The sequence below is a fragment of the Meriones unguiculatus genome, chromosome 1, assembly GCF_030254825.1.
Source record: "Meriones unguiculatus strain TT.TT164.6M chromosome 1, Bangor_MerUng_6.1, whole genome shotgun sequence".
NCBI classification, from domain to species: Eukaryota; Metazoa; Chordata; class Mammalia; order Rodentia; family Muridae; genus Meriones; species Meriones unguiculatus.
This window is the reverse complement of record NC_083349.1, coordinates 22523935-22537654: the sequence shown is the minus strand read 5'-3', so window position 1 is coordinate 22537654 and position 13720 is coordinate 22523935. Positions and strand designations below refer to the sequence as shown.

General features: G+C 51.6%; 1 protein-coding gene across 2 annotated transcripts in view; it reads left to right on the top strand.

The window, feature by feature from the left end:
- Lrp5 (LDL receptor related protein 5) overlaps positions 1 to 13720 on the top strand; it is a 98224-nt gene that overhangs the window by 76116 nt on the left and 8388 nt on the right. Inside the window, exons 15-19 of one of the 2 annotated variants that reach the window (XM_021634330.2) lie at positions 179 to 369; positions 1861 to 2070; positions 5903 to 6028; positions 8514 to 8750; positions 11972 to 12082. In XM_021634330.2, coding sequence (XP_021490005.1) covers positions 179 to 369; positions 1861 to 2070; positions 5903 to 6028; positions 8514 to 8750; positions 11972 to 12082 — 875 coding nt within the window. The remainder of the gene's footprint in view (positions 1 to 178; positions 370 to 1860; positions 2071 to 5902; positions 6029 to 8513; positions 8751 to 11971; positions 12083 to 13720) is intronic. The other variant, XM_060383424.1, reaches the window with a different exon arrangement.

The window sequence follows — 13720 nt, the reverse complement described above, 5'->3', positions numbered from 1 at the left end:
TTCCAAAGAAGCTCACATTCTGAGTTCCAGGGTGGCATGAATTTGAAGGACACTATCCCCTTCCATCAAGCATGCTTCATCAGCCTCTAGGACCAGCTAGGTGGGAGGGGGGAGGCTGAGCAGTAAGAGCTCCCAGCACCCACTCTTTGCCTGCTGCTTCCACGCCCTGTTTCCATAGGTACATGTACTTCACCAACATGCAGGACCACGCTGCCAAGATTGAGCGGGCCTCCCTGGACGGCACGGAGCGTGAGGTCCTCTTCACCACGGGCCTCATCCGCCCTGTGGCCCTCGTGGTGGACAATGCCCTGGGCAAGCTCTTCTGGGTGGATGCCGACCTCAAGCGCATCGAAAGCTGTGATCTGTCAGGTATGCACCCTGAACATCTCCAGTCACGGAGTCTTTAGCCAGCAACTGGAGGTGTGACCCTCCCATGGGCCCTCAGCCTTCCTTGCTACTGGTAGGGGTAGCAGCTACCACCTTGTCCTGGGCCTGCCGTGAGCCTGGCATTGTGCTGTGGCTCTGTATGTTCACAGGTAGCCCTAACACCTTGGGCCCTGGATGTAAGCCCCTGGACTATAGAGAAACAGGATTTAGTAATTGGGTGGGTGGGGGATGTGATGGGATTGGGGAGGCTGGATCCTTGCAACTTCTCTTCTAATAAAAGTTGTGAGATTGGGGAGGAGGCACCCATGTGAAATGCCAGGACCGTGGCAGTGCCTGGAATCCAGGCAGAGTCAGATTGAACCTCGGGCTTTCCGGTCAGCCAGTCTAGCCGAATTGTAGTGCTTCAGTTTCAGTAAAAGATCCTGTCTCAAAAAATAAAATAGAGGGCCAGCCAGATGACTCAGTGGGTAAAGGCCCTGGCCACCAAGCCTGGTGACAGGAGTTTGACCCCTAGGTTCCACATGGTGGGAGATGAAAACTGACTCCTACAAGTTGTCCTCTGACCTCTGCGGGTGTGCTATGGAGAGGTGGCTCAGTTGTTAAGAGCACTGTCTCTTCTGGCAGAGGACATGAGTTAGTTCTCAGCATCCATGGCAGCTCCCAACCATCTGTAACTCCAGTTCCAGGGGATCCGTCACGGCTCTTCTGGCTCCTTTGAATAGGCGTATGCAGGCATATGTAGGCATATGATGCACAAACATACATTCAGACAAAATACCCAATCACATAAAATAAATAAATATTTTTAAATGTTTTAAAAAAGCCAGATGTAAGCGGGGCGTGGTGGTGCTCACCTTCAATCACAGCACTCAGAGAGTCAGAGGCAGGTGGATCTCTGTGAGTTCAAGGCTAGCCTGGTCTACAGAGCAAGTCTAGGACAGTCAAGGCTACACAGAGAAACCCTGTGTCAGAAAACTAGGTTTAGTGATGTGTATTTTTAATCCCAGCACTTAGGAGGTAGAGTCAGGTGGATCTTTGTGAGTTTGAGGCCAGCCTGGTCTACATAGAGAGTTCTAGGATAGCCATAAGATGCCCTGTGTTAAGTATATACATACATGCATACATACACTCCTTAAAAAAATGAATAAAATTGAGACTTCTGGCCTTCACATGTATGTACACACAAATACCACACACACATACATACTAACGATGGTGGGGAGAGGAAGCACCATGCGTCCAGAGGCCAGTGACCATGGTGACTGTTAGGGGGTACGCTCCTGAACCCTAGGCCAGCCCTGGTGGGAGAGCCTGCTTCCGTGGGATCTGCCTCAGCTCCCCGTCCTGGAGAGTGTAGAAATGCCCCAGACTCTCTGATGGTCCGCTCTTTAAACCTCCATTCTCCTGGGCCCAGTGCGTCTGGCTTTTCACTCAGCTGGCTTTCCACTCATGGAGCTTTTGTGCTCCCCACAGGGGCCAACCGCCTGACCCTGGAAGACGCCAACATCGTGCAACCAGTGGGTCTCACAGTGCTGGGCAGGCACCTCTACTGGATCGACCGCCAGCAGCAGATGATCGAGCGGGTGGAGAAGACCACTGGCGACAAGCGGACTAGGGTTCAGGGCCGTGTCACCCATCTGACCGGCATCCATGCCGTGGAGGAAGTCAGCTTGGAGGAGTTCTGTATGTGAGAGGGGGCGGCATTTGTGGGAGGGTCCCCTGGGGGAGGGTGGCACTGCTTAGAGGCAGATGAGGTCAGACAAACTGCTGGTGCAAGAGCCATGTGCCCAAGGAGGTCATGGGCTCGGCACCAAAGACCAGCATGCATCACCTTTGTTTGCTGATGCACAGAAGACTCCAAGCTAGCTTTTCAAAAATTATTATTCATTCATTCTGTCTGTCTATCATCTACCTACCTACCTACCTGTCAGAGTCTGTCTGCCTCTGTCCTATCTATCTTCTACCTACCTTCCAATCTCAATGTATCCATCCATCTCTGTCGTCTGTCTATATCTATCATCTGTTAAAGACAGTCTTTCTAGATAGCCCAAGCTAGCCTAGAATTCTTGACAGTCTTCCTGAGTGCTAGAATTCTCTGAGCTGTGTGTATCTGTATCTATGTCTGTGTGTGTGTGTGTGTGTGTGTGTGTGTGTGTGTGTGTGGTGTGTGTGTGTGTGTGTTGTTCTTGGGTCTATAGTGAGGCAGTGCACACATCAAGGCAGTGATTGTATGGTGGAGCAGAGCTACATGCGTCATGGCTAGGAACCCAAATACAGTGAGAGGTGGGATCCCATTACCTCCTTTGAAGACACCCCCCCCCCAGTGATCCAGAGACTCCCCACTAGGCTCCAGCTGCTTCGGTTTCATTTTGTGCAGTCCTCAGGATTGAAGTCAGGATTGAAGTCTCTCATGCATGCTACGCAAGTGCTGGAGCCTTGAGCTACATCTCCGGCTAGGCCGTGCTTATTGAAGGTCCTGCTTCCTCTCGGGAGTGCCTCAGTGGCAGGAGTGCACCTCTCCTAGGAAGTGCAAGTCTCTGGGTCCCAGTTAAAAACAAAAAGAAGGAAAAGGAGTTCTCCAGCCACTCCACAGGCTGGGCACAAAGCCTTTGTGGGACGCTTCTTCAAACATAACAGCTGTTCAAGTCCCCGATTCCCCCTCTTGCCCCAGACTCTTTCCCAGGTTTCAGAAATGGGGCTGCCCCTCCATGCTGCTGGTCCTTTTCTCACTCTAGGCCCTTGGTGCTGAGCAGGTCTGCACCTGGATCCCCTTTCAGTTCCCTCTCCTCCCACGCCCTTCACCGGAGTCCCTCCTGTTACCTACTAATTCTGCCTCCAGGCCTTAGCCTTTACCCTGGCTCCTCTGCTGGCATCATGGTGGAATCTCCTACATCCCTTGTTTAGGTGTGTTCAACTTTTGACATCGTGATGAGATGTTGTCATCTACAGAATTCATGCTTGAAAATCACCTAATCAAGTTGCAAAAAAAAAAAAAGTTTTTTTGTTTTTAAATTATACGTGTGTATGGTGTATGTAGGGATGGGAGCACACATGCCATGGACCATGTGGAGGTCGGAGAGAAACTCTGGAGTGGGACGAACTTCAGTGGGTGTCCTGGATATGTTTCCTGCTGCTGTGATAACACCATGACCAAAAGCAACCAGGGGGAGGAAAGGGTGTATGTACCTGGCTGACAGGTCACAGTTTGTCATTGAAGGGGCCAGGGCAGGAACTCAAGACAGGCAGGAACCTGGAGGCAGGAACTGAAGCAGAGGCCATGGAGGAGCACGGCTCACTGGCTTGCTCCCCATGGCTTGCTCAGCCTGCTTTCTTATACTATTCAGGACCACCAGCTTACAATGAGCCCTCCCACATGAACCGTTAATCAAGAAAATGCCCAGAGACATGTCCACAGGCCATTCTGACAGCGGCAGTTCCTGGCATGCCAGTGGGGCAATCTTACACAGGCAACTGAGGCTCTTTCCCTCTTCAAGTGACTAGTTTTTGTCAGGTTGATAAAAGCTACCCAACAGCACAGTGGGCTCCATGGCCAGCTCCTTTACCTTCTGATCTATCTCCCTGGCCCTGTCATGGTATTTGAAGTCTCTTTCTGTTTCCTGTTAGCTCGGGGTTTCATGCTTGGCATAGCAGCATGTCTCATGTGCTAGTAATTCTGTGAGACGATGAAAGTTGCCTATTAGCCATGCTCCTATGCCCATCTCAGGCAGCTTGGGTTTGAGGCCAGAGCCCTTGGCTCGGCCATCTGTCTTTTCTATCACTTGACCCTGTACGTTAGGTTGGGAATCCATAACCAAAGTCTGTAGAATAACACGTGGAATACAAATGCTTTGGGGAGCGGGGAGGTTGGGCACTCTGCTTGAAGCTGAGCTCTGAAGCAGTGAATTAGCTGCCTGGGTGGCTCACGGCAGGTTTTCTGTCCTCTGGGTGGGTCACTGGGATCCTGGAGAAGTGAGCTCTCAGGACCAGCAGCTTCTGCCTAAGCTACAGGTGTCAGGGAGAACATCTGCACGTGGGCGCATGCTTGTAGTCCCAGCACTCAGGGGGCCGAGGCAACAGTGAGAGCCTGTCTCCATAAGCAGAGCAAATGTGCTATCTCCATTCGCCTGGCTTCTTGCAAAGTCACAGGCTCCTAGATGTCACGGGCCTTTAGAGTGGTCATGGTGTGGTTATAGTGTATGAGGCTTTCCTGGTGATCTTGTTTGGAGCAATGGCAGTGAATTCTCAGATAAGCTCTCCTCCATGGCTGTGGGTTGTGGTGGAGCACCCAGGATGTTTTCTTATGAGAATCTATGGCCAGACTTATGTCTGCGATCCCTGCAGCCCACAGCGCAAAGCCAGCCCGCCACCTGTTTTTGTAAAATGTTGTTGACATGCAGTTGTGCTCATCCACATATGTGTCAGCTATGGCTGCCTGTGCCTTGCAGCTGACAGAGTGGAGGAGCTGCAGGAGACAGGCTGGCCAGGGGAGTGGAAATTATTTGGTTTATGGTATTTAACAGAACAGGCTGGCTGATCTCTGCTGTAAACTTTGACCACCTGGATTCTAAAACTGCACAGCTCTGGCCTGGCAATGGCACACCCATGGTCCCCAGGATGCTGAGGCAGGAAGATAGAGAGTTCGAGGCCAGCCTGGAATATATAGTAAGGCCTCCTAAGAGAAACGGGGGACTAGAAAGATGGCTTAGTGGGTAAGAGCACTTGCCGTGCAAGCATGAGGTTCTGAGTTCAAATCCCCAGCACCCATATAAAAACCTAGATGTGATCTGTAGCTTCAGCTCTCTGGGGGTGTGAACAAGAGGATTGATTGTTGGGGCCAGGCCAGGTTCAGTGAGAGACTGTGCTTCAAGGAAATGAGGCAAAGAATGATAGGACAGCCAGTATCTTTTTGTTGGCCTCTGTGTGTTCACAGCTGAGTACAACCCCCTCTACATATGCACATGTAAGACACACACACACACACACACACACACACACACACACACACACGAAACCAAACAGAAACCTGAGCTAGGGCTAGGATGTAGCTCCGTTGGTGAAGGGCTTGCCCGGTGTGCACAAAGCTCTGGGGTCCATCCTTGCTCTCTCTGCACCTGCCCTTCTTCCGTCACCTTATGAGTGCCATGAAGTGTGGTTGACGTAACTACCAGGAGCCACACCCTCACAGCAGCCTCCTTCCCAGCCCCACAGGGCCATCAACTGTCCAGAGTGCCTCAGCTAGATAGAGCGGCTTCTGAACGCCTCTGTGCTTCCTGCTGGAACGTTGACCGGCTTGGTCCTGTGCTGGCGGCATGACTATGATGTGTCTGGCACATCATAGGCACTGCTGCCAGACTGGGCTTTTAGAGCAGTGTCCATGTCAGTATTGATCAGCTGGGCTCCTGGGGGGATCAAGTGAGACGTCTTCTGTAGGAGTTCGGCCTTCACCTCTGCACAGGATGAGCTCTGAGGAGAAAGGTAGAGCCTGACCCGACTCCATCTTGCTTTGTGCCTACAGCAGCCCATCCGTGTGCCCGAGACAATGGCGGCTGCTCCCACATCTGCATCGCCAAGGGTGATGGAACGCCTCGCTGCTCGTGCCCGGTCCACCTGGTGCTCCTGCAGAACCTGCTGACTTGTGGCGGTGAGTGAGACCTTGGGACTTTGAATAGGGAGCCACCTCACTGTCGTGCCTGCTTTAAGAGTGTAGTCCCTAATCTCCAAAGCATGGCATTTCTTTACTTATGGCCATTTCTTTCTTTTTAACACTTACGAATACATGCGCACACATCGAGGGCTGTGAATTTCTCCCCAAACACCGCTTTTCCTGTATTTCACAGGTTTTAATGAGTTCTGTCCTAGTTTTCAGATAGTTAAGATGCGTGTGTGCACAGGTGTGCATGTGGCCACGTGTGTATGTCTGTGTATGCACTGTGGAGCCTGGGGGTTAATCTTGGCTGTTACTCCTCAGCCGTCTACTTGATTTTAGACATCACTGGGAACTGGAGCTTGCCAATTAGGCTAGGTTGGCCAGTGAGCCCAAAGATCCTTGCTTCTGCTTCCCCAGAGCTGGAGTTACGAGCACATGCCATCACACCTGGCTTTTTACACTGTGTGCTGGGGAGTGAACTCAGGTCCTCACTTGTGTGAACATGTACTAATCCCATCCCCAGTAGTTGAAATATTTAAAAAAAAAAAAAAAAAAAAGGGAGAGACACCTTCTTCACCTGTGTGCATTTAGAATTGCGTGGTGGGGTGCAGGCTGGCTCAGTGGTAGGTATACTTGCCTAGAAGTATTTGTTTGATCTCTCGATAGTTAGGAATGGTCCAGCTGTGTCTGTTCTGATTTCTGCTTTAATTCCACTGTGGTCTGAGAGCTTCCCTTGTGGGGCTTCTGTTTTTTAAAATATATTGTAAGTGTGCTTTATGGCCACCATGTGTTCTGGGCTCTGCCTTGGTGAATGTCTTACGTGCCCTTGAGAAGAATGGTGATCCTTGCTGTTGTCAGATGGACTATTCTAGAAAACTTGATCAGGTCCAGTAGATTGATAGTGCAAATAAGTCGTCTTTACCTTTCCTGGCCGATTAATCCACTGTCAGTTACCAGCATGGTTGCTGGATCTTATAACGGATTTAAACAAAGCTTTATTTTTGTTTTGTGTGGATGACTGTTCACCTGCATCCATGTCTGTGCACCACATGCATACAGTGTCCAAGGAGGCCAGAAGAGGGTCTCAGATCCCTTGGGACTGGAGTTACAAGCAGTTGTACGCTGCCATGTGGGTGTTGGGAACTGACCCCTGGTCTTCTGCAAAAGCCTCTAATAACAGATTTGTGCTTCTGACCTTTTTCCTCCCCGATAACTATATTCCTTTTCCCCTGGGGCTGCATGGTTGGGATGGTGTGTCGTCAAAAACCAGGTCAAGGAAGACAGAGTTCAAACCCTGGACTCTGACTTCTAAGATGAGTGACCTTCAGCTGGCATGTGCCTTTTGGGAACCTCTTCTTCCTGAGGCTCTGAGATAGAGAGCATCTGCCTGGCAGGGCTGCTTTCCCAGCACTTGTAGGGGATAGCTGTAATGAGGAAGTGACAGGGGCTGGAGAGATGGTTCAGTGGTTAACAGCACTGGCTGCTCTTCCAGAGAACACGGGTTCAATTCCCAGCAACCACATGGGAGCTCCCAAGTGTCTATAACTCCTATTCCAGGGGATCTGACCCCCTCACACATGCAGACAACACACCAAGGTACATAAAATAAAAATAAATAGATTAAAAAGAAAGTGGCAGTCTTCAACATTACCATGATTAAGCCTGCCCCCAGGGCTTCGCAGGTGGCCTGGGAAGAAGTCTACCTGGCTTGTCCTCTGGGAGAGTCGGGCTTCATCCCTGCTCATGACCTCACACTGTATGCTTTGGGCTGTGGCTGACTGCCTGGACACTTGTTCTTTGAAAGGTTAGTCTTGCTCTGTGAAGACTGGCTGTGGCCCCAGGAGCTCAGGGAATGTCCTGGCATCTCTTAGGTTGTCTGACACTCCAGACCTTAGAGTTTGGCTCTGTGGGCATCCATAACTCCAGCACTATGGAGAGAGAGGCAGAGACAGAACATCACTAATGCTTGCTGCCTGGCAGCCTAGCTCCAGGTCCAGTGAGAGACCCTGTTTCAAAGGAGTAAGGGAAAAGTGATGGAGAAAGATGCTGTCCACGTCTGTGTAGGTGCATGACTGCAACCACATATACATGTTTGGGTTACACACACACACACACACACACACACACACACACACACATTGAGGATGTAGCTCAGTTGGTAGATGGCACTCACAAGGCCTTGGGTTCAGTCCTTAGCACTGTGTAAATCAGGTATGGTGGTGCACACCTGTAATCCCAGTACTCAGGAGACAGCGGTAAGAAGATCAGAAGTTCAAGGTCATCCTTGATACACAGCAAGTTTGAAGGCAACTTTTTCATTCCTGCCTTCGTCTGTGCTGGGGTTGAAAGTGTCATAGGAGCAGGAGACAGTGTGCCCAGGCCACTGTTGACACAGTACCTGTGCTCTGAAGGCCAGCCATGCCATTGCATGGTTCATTGGTCGGAGCCTGCTTGACTGTGGTCTCCTTCCCTCCCCTAGAGCCTCCTACTTGCTCCCCTGATCAGTTTGCCTGTGCCACTGGTGAGATTGACTGCATCCCTGGAGCCTGGCGCTGTGATGGCTTCCCTGAGTGTGCCGACCAGAGCGATGAGGAGGGCTGCCCGGTGTGCTCCGCCTCCCAGTTTCCCTGCGCTCGAGGCCAGTGCGTGGACTTGCGCCTGCGCTGCGACGGTGAGGCGGACTGCCAGGACCGCTCTGACGAAGCTAACTGCGATGGTGAGGCCCTGCCCTGCCCACCCTGGCTGTCGTCTCCCACCCAGGCCCATCCTCCTAGACACCAAGCATGGGGCTCTTATCTTGCCTTCTGCAAGTAGGTGTGCTAGAAAGCAGCTAAAATGGCAGGTCCTGCTGATGGGGGCAAATGAAATGAGTTTTAGGCACACCCTGAAGTAATGCTTCTGTATGACCCCATCTATCCTACTGGCAGTTGATGTAAAGACAGGCTGAGAATCTTTCTCACATTTCCACATTTGGTAGTGACTTCTGTCAAAACGCAAGGCAAGCCCAGTAGTCAGCTAGGTGTTTCCATGGCTCATGCCCTGGTACGGCCTTGACAGTGTCGTGCCGTCGTGTGTGGGATAGTGCTGGTTCCCTGGGAGCACTCTTGACTAGCAAGATCTGCTTTTATACATAAATATATACTTTTTTTCTTTTGAGACAGGGGCCTTATGTAGCCCAGGCTAACCTTGAGTTTGCTATATAGCTAAGGATGGCCTTGAACTTGTGGTTCTCCTGTCTCTACCTCCTGAGTGCTGGCATTATGGGTGTTCACTGCCACAGGTAGCCCGTGCTACTTCGTTGAGAATCAACCTCAAGGCTTCCTGCGTGCTCTCCACGCCCTTGATCAACGTTCTCAGCCTTTTCTTTATAGACTGTGTGTATGTGTGCATGCCATCTTGTGCTTGTGGGGGTCAGAGGACAGTAGTTTGCAGAAGCCAGTTTTTTTCCTTCTACCGTGTGGGTCCCAGGGGTCAAACTCAGGTCACCACTTGGCTACAGGCCAGTGGTTCTCAACCTTCCTAAAGCTGGGACCCTTTAATACAGTAAGTACCTCATGTTGTGGTGACCGCCAACCATAAAACTATTTCATGGCTACTGCATAGCTGTAATTTTGCTATTATTGAGTCATAATGAAAACATATGACATACGACATACAGGATTTCTTATGTGACCCTGTCAAAAGGTCTTTTCTTTCTTTTTTTTTTTTTTTTTTTTTTTTTTCAAGACAGGGTTTCTCTGTAGCCTTGGCTGTCCTTTGTAGACCAGGCTGGCCTTGAACTCACAGAGATCCTCCTGCCTCTGCCTCCTGAGTGCTGGGATTATAGGTGTGTGCCACCACCTGGCTGTTAAAGGGTGTTTTAACAGTCCCAAACAGATTGCTATCCACAGGTTGAGAACCACTGAACTCAGCCATCTCAATGGCCAGCTGCTAATTCAATTTTTTTAAATTCAGTTCTATGTGTATGGGTGTTTTTCCTACATATATGTATGTGTACCATGTGCATACCTGGTGCTTGCAGAGGCCAGAAGAGGGTGTTGGATTGCCTGGAACTGGATATAGATGCTTGTGAGCTGCCATGTGGTTGCTGGGAACTGAACCCAGGTCCTCTGGAAGAGCAGCCAGTACTTCTAACTGCTGTCACCTCTCTAGCCCTCACTGACCCTCCTTTAGATCTTCCCACGAAATACACGTCTTTGCACTTGCTGTGATGCCCTCTCACCCATGACCTGCACTGTGCTTGGTCGCCTCGCCACGCAGATCTGTCTCTGTGGGGCTGTGGGGCTTTCACTGTCCCTGCCCATAGCTGCTGGGTTATATTCTCCATGGCTCAGATGCCAGCTGCCTCTCTCCTCCATCCTCATTCAGTGTCCCCAGATGCTCTTAAAGGGACGGGGCCTGGAGGGACCTCGGCAGGCTTCTCTGTGCAGTCATGATGATTGCTTTGCAGCTCACCAGTGCTCTGCGGGATCTGGTGGAGGCCATGATGATAGTGTATATGCCAAACCCAGCTAGCTGCCCATTTCTGTAAATATAAAATGGTCCATCGGCTCTGCCAGGCCCAGCTAGTCCTGTACATGTAAGCTGCTCTCAGGCTAGCCGGGAGAGCTGGGTGGTTGGCTGCAGAGCCGGGGACAATGTCTACTTCTGGGTTCAGAGTGTCACTTGTGATCTGTTGCTCTGAATGATGACATGGAGACCTTTATATTTATTATAAGCTTTAGGCACATAGTTGAACAGATAATCAGCTTTTTTTTTTTTAAGATTTATTTATTTTATTATATACACAGTGTTCTGTCTGCATGTACACCTGAACACCAGAAGAGGGCACCAGATTTCATTATAGATGGTTGTGAGCCACTGTGTCATTGCTGGGAATTGAACTCAGGACCTCTGGAAGGGCAGGCAGTGCTGTTAACCTCTGAGCCATCTCTCCAGGCCCAATACTCACCTCCTCTAACCCAACAATACGGGCCTGACCTACATCCCGCCACCTCGCCCGTTACTTGCCATCATAGTTTCGACCTGGCACCTGCTTCTTCATCTGTGTCCAGACTCACTCTCTCCTCTGATTCCCCACCTGATACCCTCTCACTGGGCTCGAAAGTCCTGCCTTTCTCTCCTGCCCAGCTATTGGCCATTAGCTCTTTATCAATCAGAAGGTGATAGGGAGCAATGTTCTTAAAATACTGAGACAGGAGATATTTCATAATAATGACAACGCCAAAGTCTGGGCCTGTAGGCAGATCTCCGTCACAGGAATCAGCATTAGAACATGCAGTGCACAGAGACAGCTCTCCAACAGTGGTCAGTTAGGCATCCATCCCTCCTCCATCTGCCCAGTCTCCTCGCCACCAATAGCAGGTGCTGGCCTCCCATTTCCAGGAAGGACAGGGTGTCCTTGTCTCCTGTTGCTGGGGCATGTCAGGAGCCGGTCCTGGTGGAAGGGAGATGATGCAAAGCCCCGGGGACTGTAATCTGCAGGTTTTGCTCGCCCACTCTCCTCAGCTGTTAGAGGAGACAGCCTTGGTCCCTACAAGCGCAATCTGGCTCCAGTGACCCCGCCCGCCTGCGCAATCTGGCTCCAGTGACCCCGCCCGCCTGGACTGAGGAAATGGCGTACTTGCCGACTTCTTCCGCTTGATCCTGGAGCCGAGGCTGCTGCATACTGTTCTGTGCCGTCTCTGACTTGGGCTACATACGTCCTAGGGGCAGGCAGGGTGTCAAGGTCTCTAGCTTACTGTCCGGTTCACGTCCCTGTGCCCTCCAGCATTAAATAGGCTCAGGAACAGGGGTCATGCTGGGGTGAGACTGGATTTCCCATGATCTTTTCTAGCCGGGTCTTAGTGTTCTTGCCATTGACTCTGCCTCTGGGTTTGGGAGCAGGCCCAGCTGCCTCCTCCGGCTCCTCTGAGCACCACCCCTTTCTCCTCACAGCTGTCTGTCTGCCCAATCAGTTCCGGTGCTCCAGCGGCCAGTGTGTGCTCATCAAGCAGCAGTGTGACTCCTTCCCTGACTGCGCGGATGGGTCTGACGAGCTCATGTGCGGTGAGTGGTTTCAGGCAGGCCCCCAGTGAGGTGGACTCTGCCGTGGAGTGGACTCTGCCATGGAGGTTGGGTGGGGCTGCAGGACCCCAGGTTCTGACACCTGGGAGGTTTCATTTAGTGAGTGTCCTAGCTTTGTTCCTGTTGCTGTGATGAAATGCCCTGAAAAAAGCAACTTGGAGAGGACGGGTTTATTTGGCTTTTGGTTCTAGGTCCATCTTTGTGGGGAGGTCAAGGCGGGAACTTGAAGCAGCTGGTCATACCCACAGTAAAGGAGAGAGAGACAGAAACAGAGTGAATGAGCGAATGAATCAATGAATGAATACATTTGTGCCTACCTACTGATCAGCTCTCTTTCCCTTATACTTTGTAGGGCCCAAACCCAGTAGTTTGGGTCTTCCTACATCAATTAATATAATCAGGACAGTTTCCCATATGCCCACAGGCCAGCCTGAGCTAGTCTATCCCTCCCTGAGACTCTGCCCAGGCGACTCTAGAGTGTGTCAGATTGGCAGGGCTAGCCATCAGAGAGGCGGCATCTAGGAGGGCAGGCTGGGCTGGAGTTTCCTAACTGGGGCCAGAGTGCTGGCGAGGCCAGAAGCACAGGGGCCAGCCCACTGGCAAGTCTGCCTCACTGTGAGCCGTCGGGCCTCACCTCTGAGTAGCGGCCACACTCTCGCCACTGGCACCTTACTTGGTACCATCTGCTCCGCAGCCAGGAGCCCTGAGCTTGCATGTGGTCCAAGAAAAGTGCAGTATACATACACCCAGGGATGTGAGTGTCACTGCTAGGTAACAGGTGGTCGGGGCAGAGAGGGGAGGTTTCCCTGAGGCTGTGACTGGAGACAGGAAGGAACTGGAATTCCAGAGAGATGCTGTACCTCCTGGAGCTACTCCATCTACTACTGCATAGAGACCAGAGCTTAGACCTCTTCTCCTGGAGAGGAGGGCATAAGGGGAGAGGGCAGTTTCCCGTGGATTCAGACACTGTCACAGGTTAGACACTTTGCACACCGACTCTTAAGTGGCCTGGCTTAGATGGCAGAGGTGAGGTTGCTCATGTCCCATTTTCTCTGCTAGGCACGTGCCCCATCTGATAAGGTTCCCATAGGCCCAGTGTGTTTGCTGACACTCCCCACACGCAGGCTCTGACCTCTGAGGCAGAAGGATTTCTTGTAGCTTCTTCGTGTTGTGGGCAGTTAGGAAGGAATGGAGTCGATGTTCATGGGCCTTTTGGGTCCCAAGGTGAACACAGCCTTGCCAGCTGAAGCAGGGCCATGTCCTTCCCATTCTGGTGGCCTTGCTATTGGGATGCTGCTGCTCTGACCCCAGTAGACCCCTGCATACTGGCACCTAGGTTCTCGCACCTGACTCCAGACCCCAGCTCTTTGCCACCGTGACACGGGCTAACTGCCAGTCTCCACCGAGTAGACTGCCGGGCTAAGTCAAGTGAGCACAGTTCAGGGCCGTGGGAAAGGAGGCAGGGTTGCCCGTCTGGAGAAGAGGGGTGAACCTCCTGGCAGCCCAGGAGCAGCAGGCAGTGGTCCCAAAGTGAGCCATATCCTGTGTCCTCAACCATCTGTTCCTTCCTGCAGGTCCTGGGGTTTGGGCGAGGCGGTTCCTCCGGGTCCCTAGCATGTT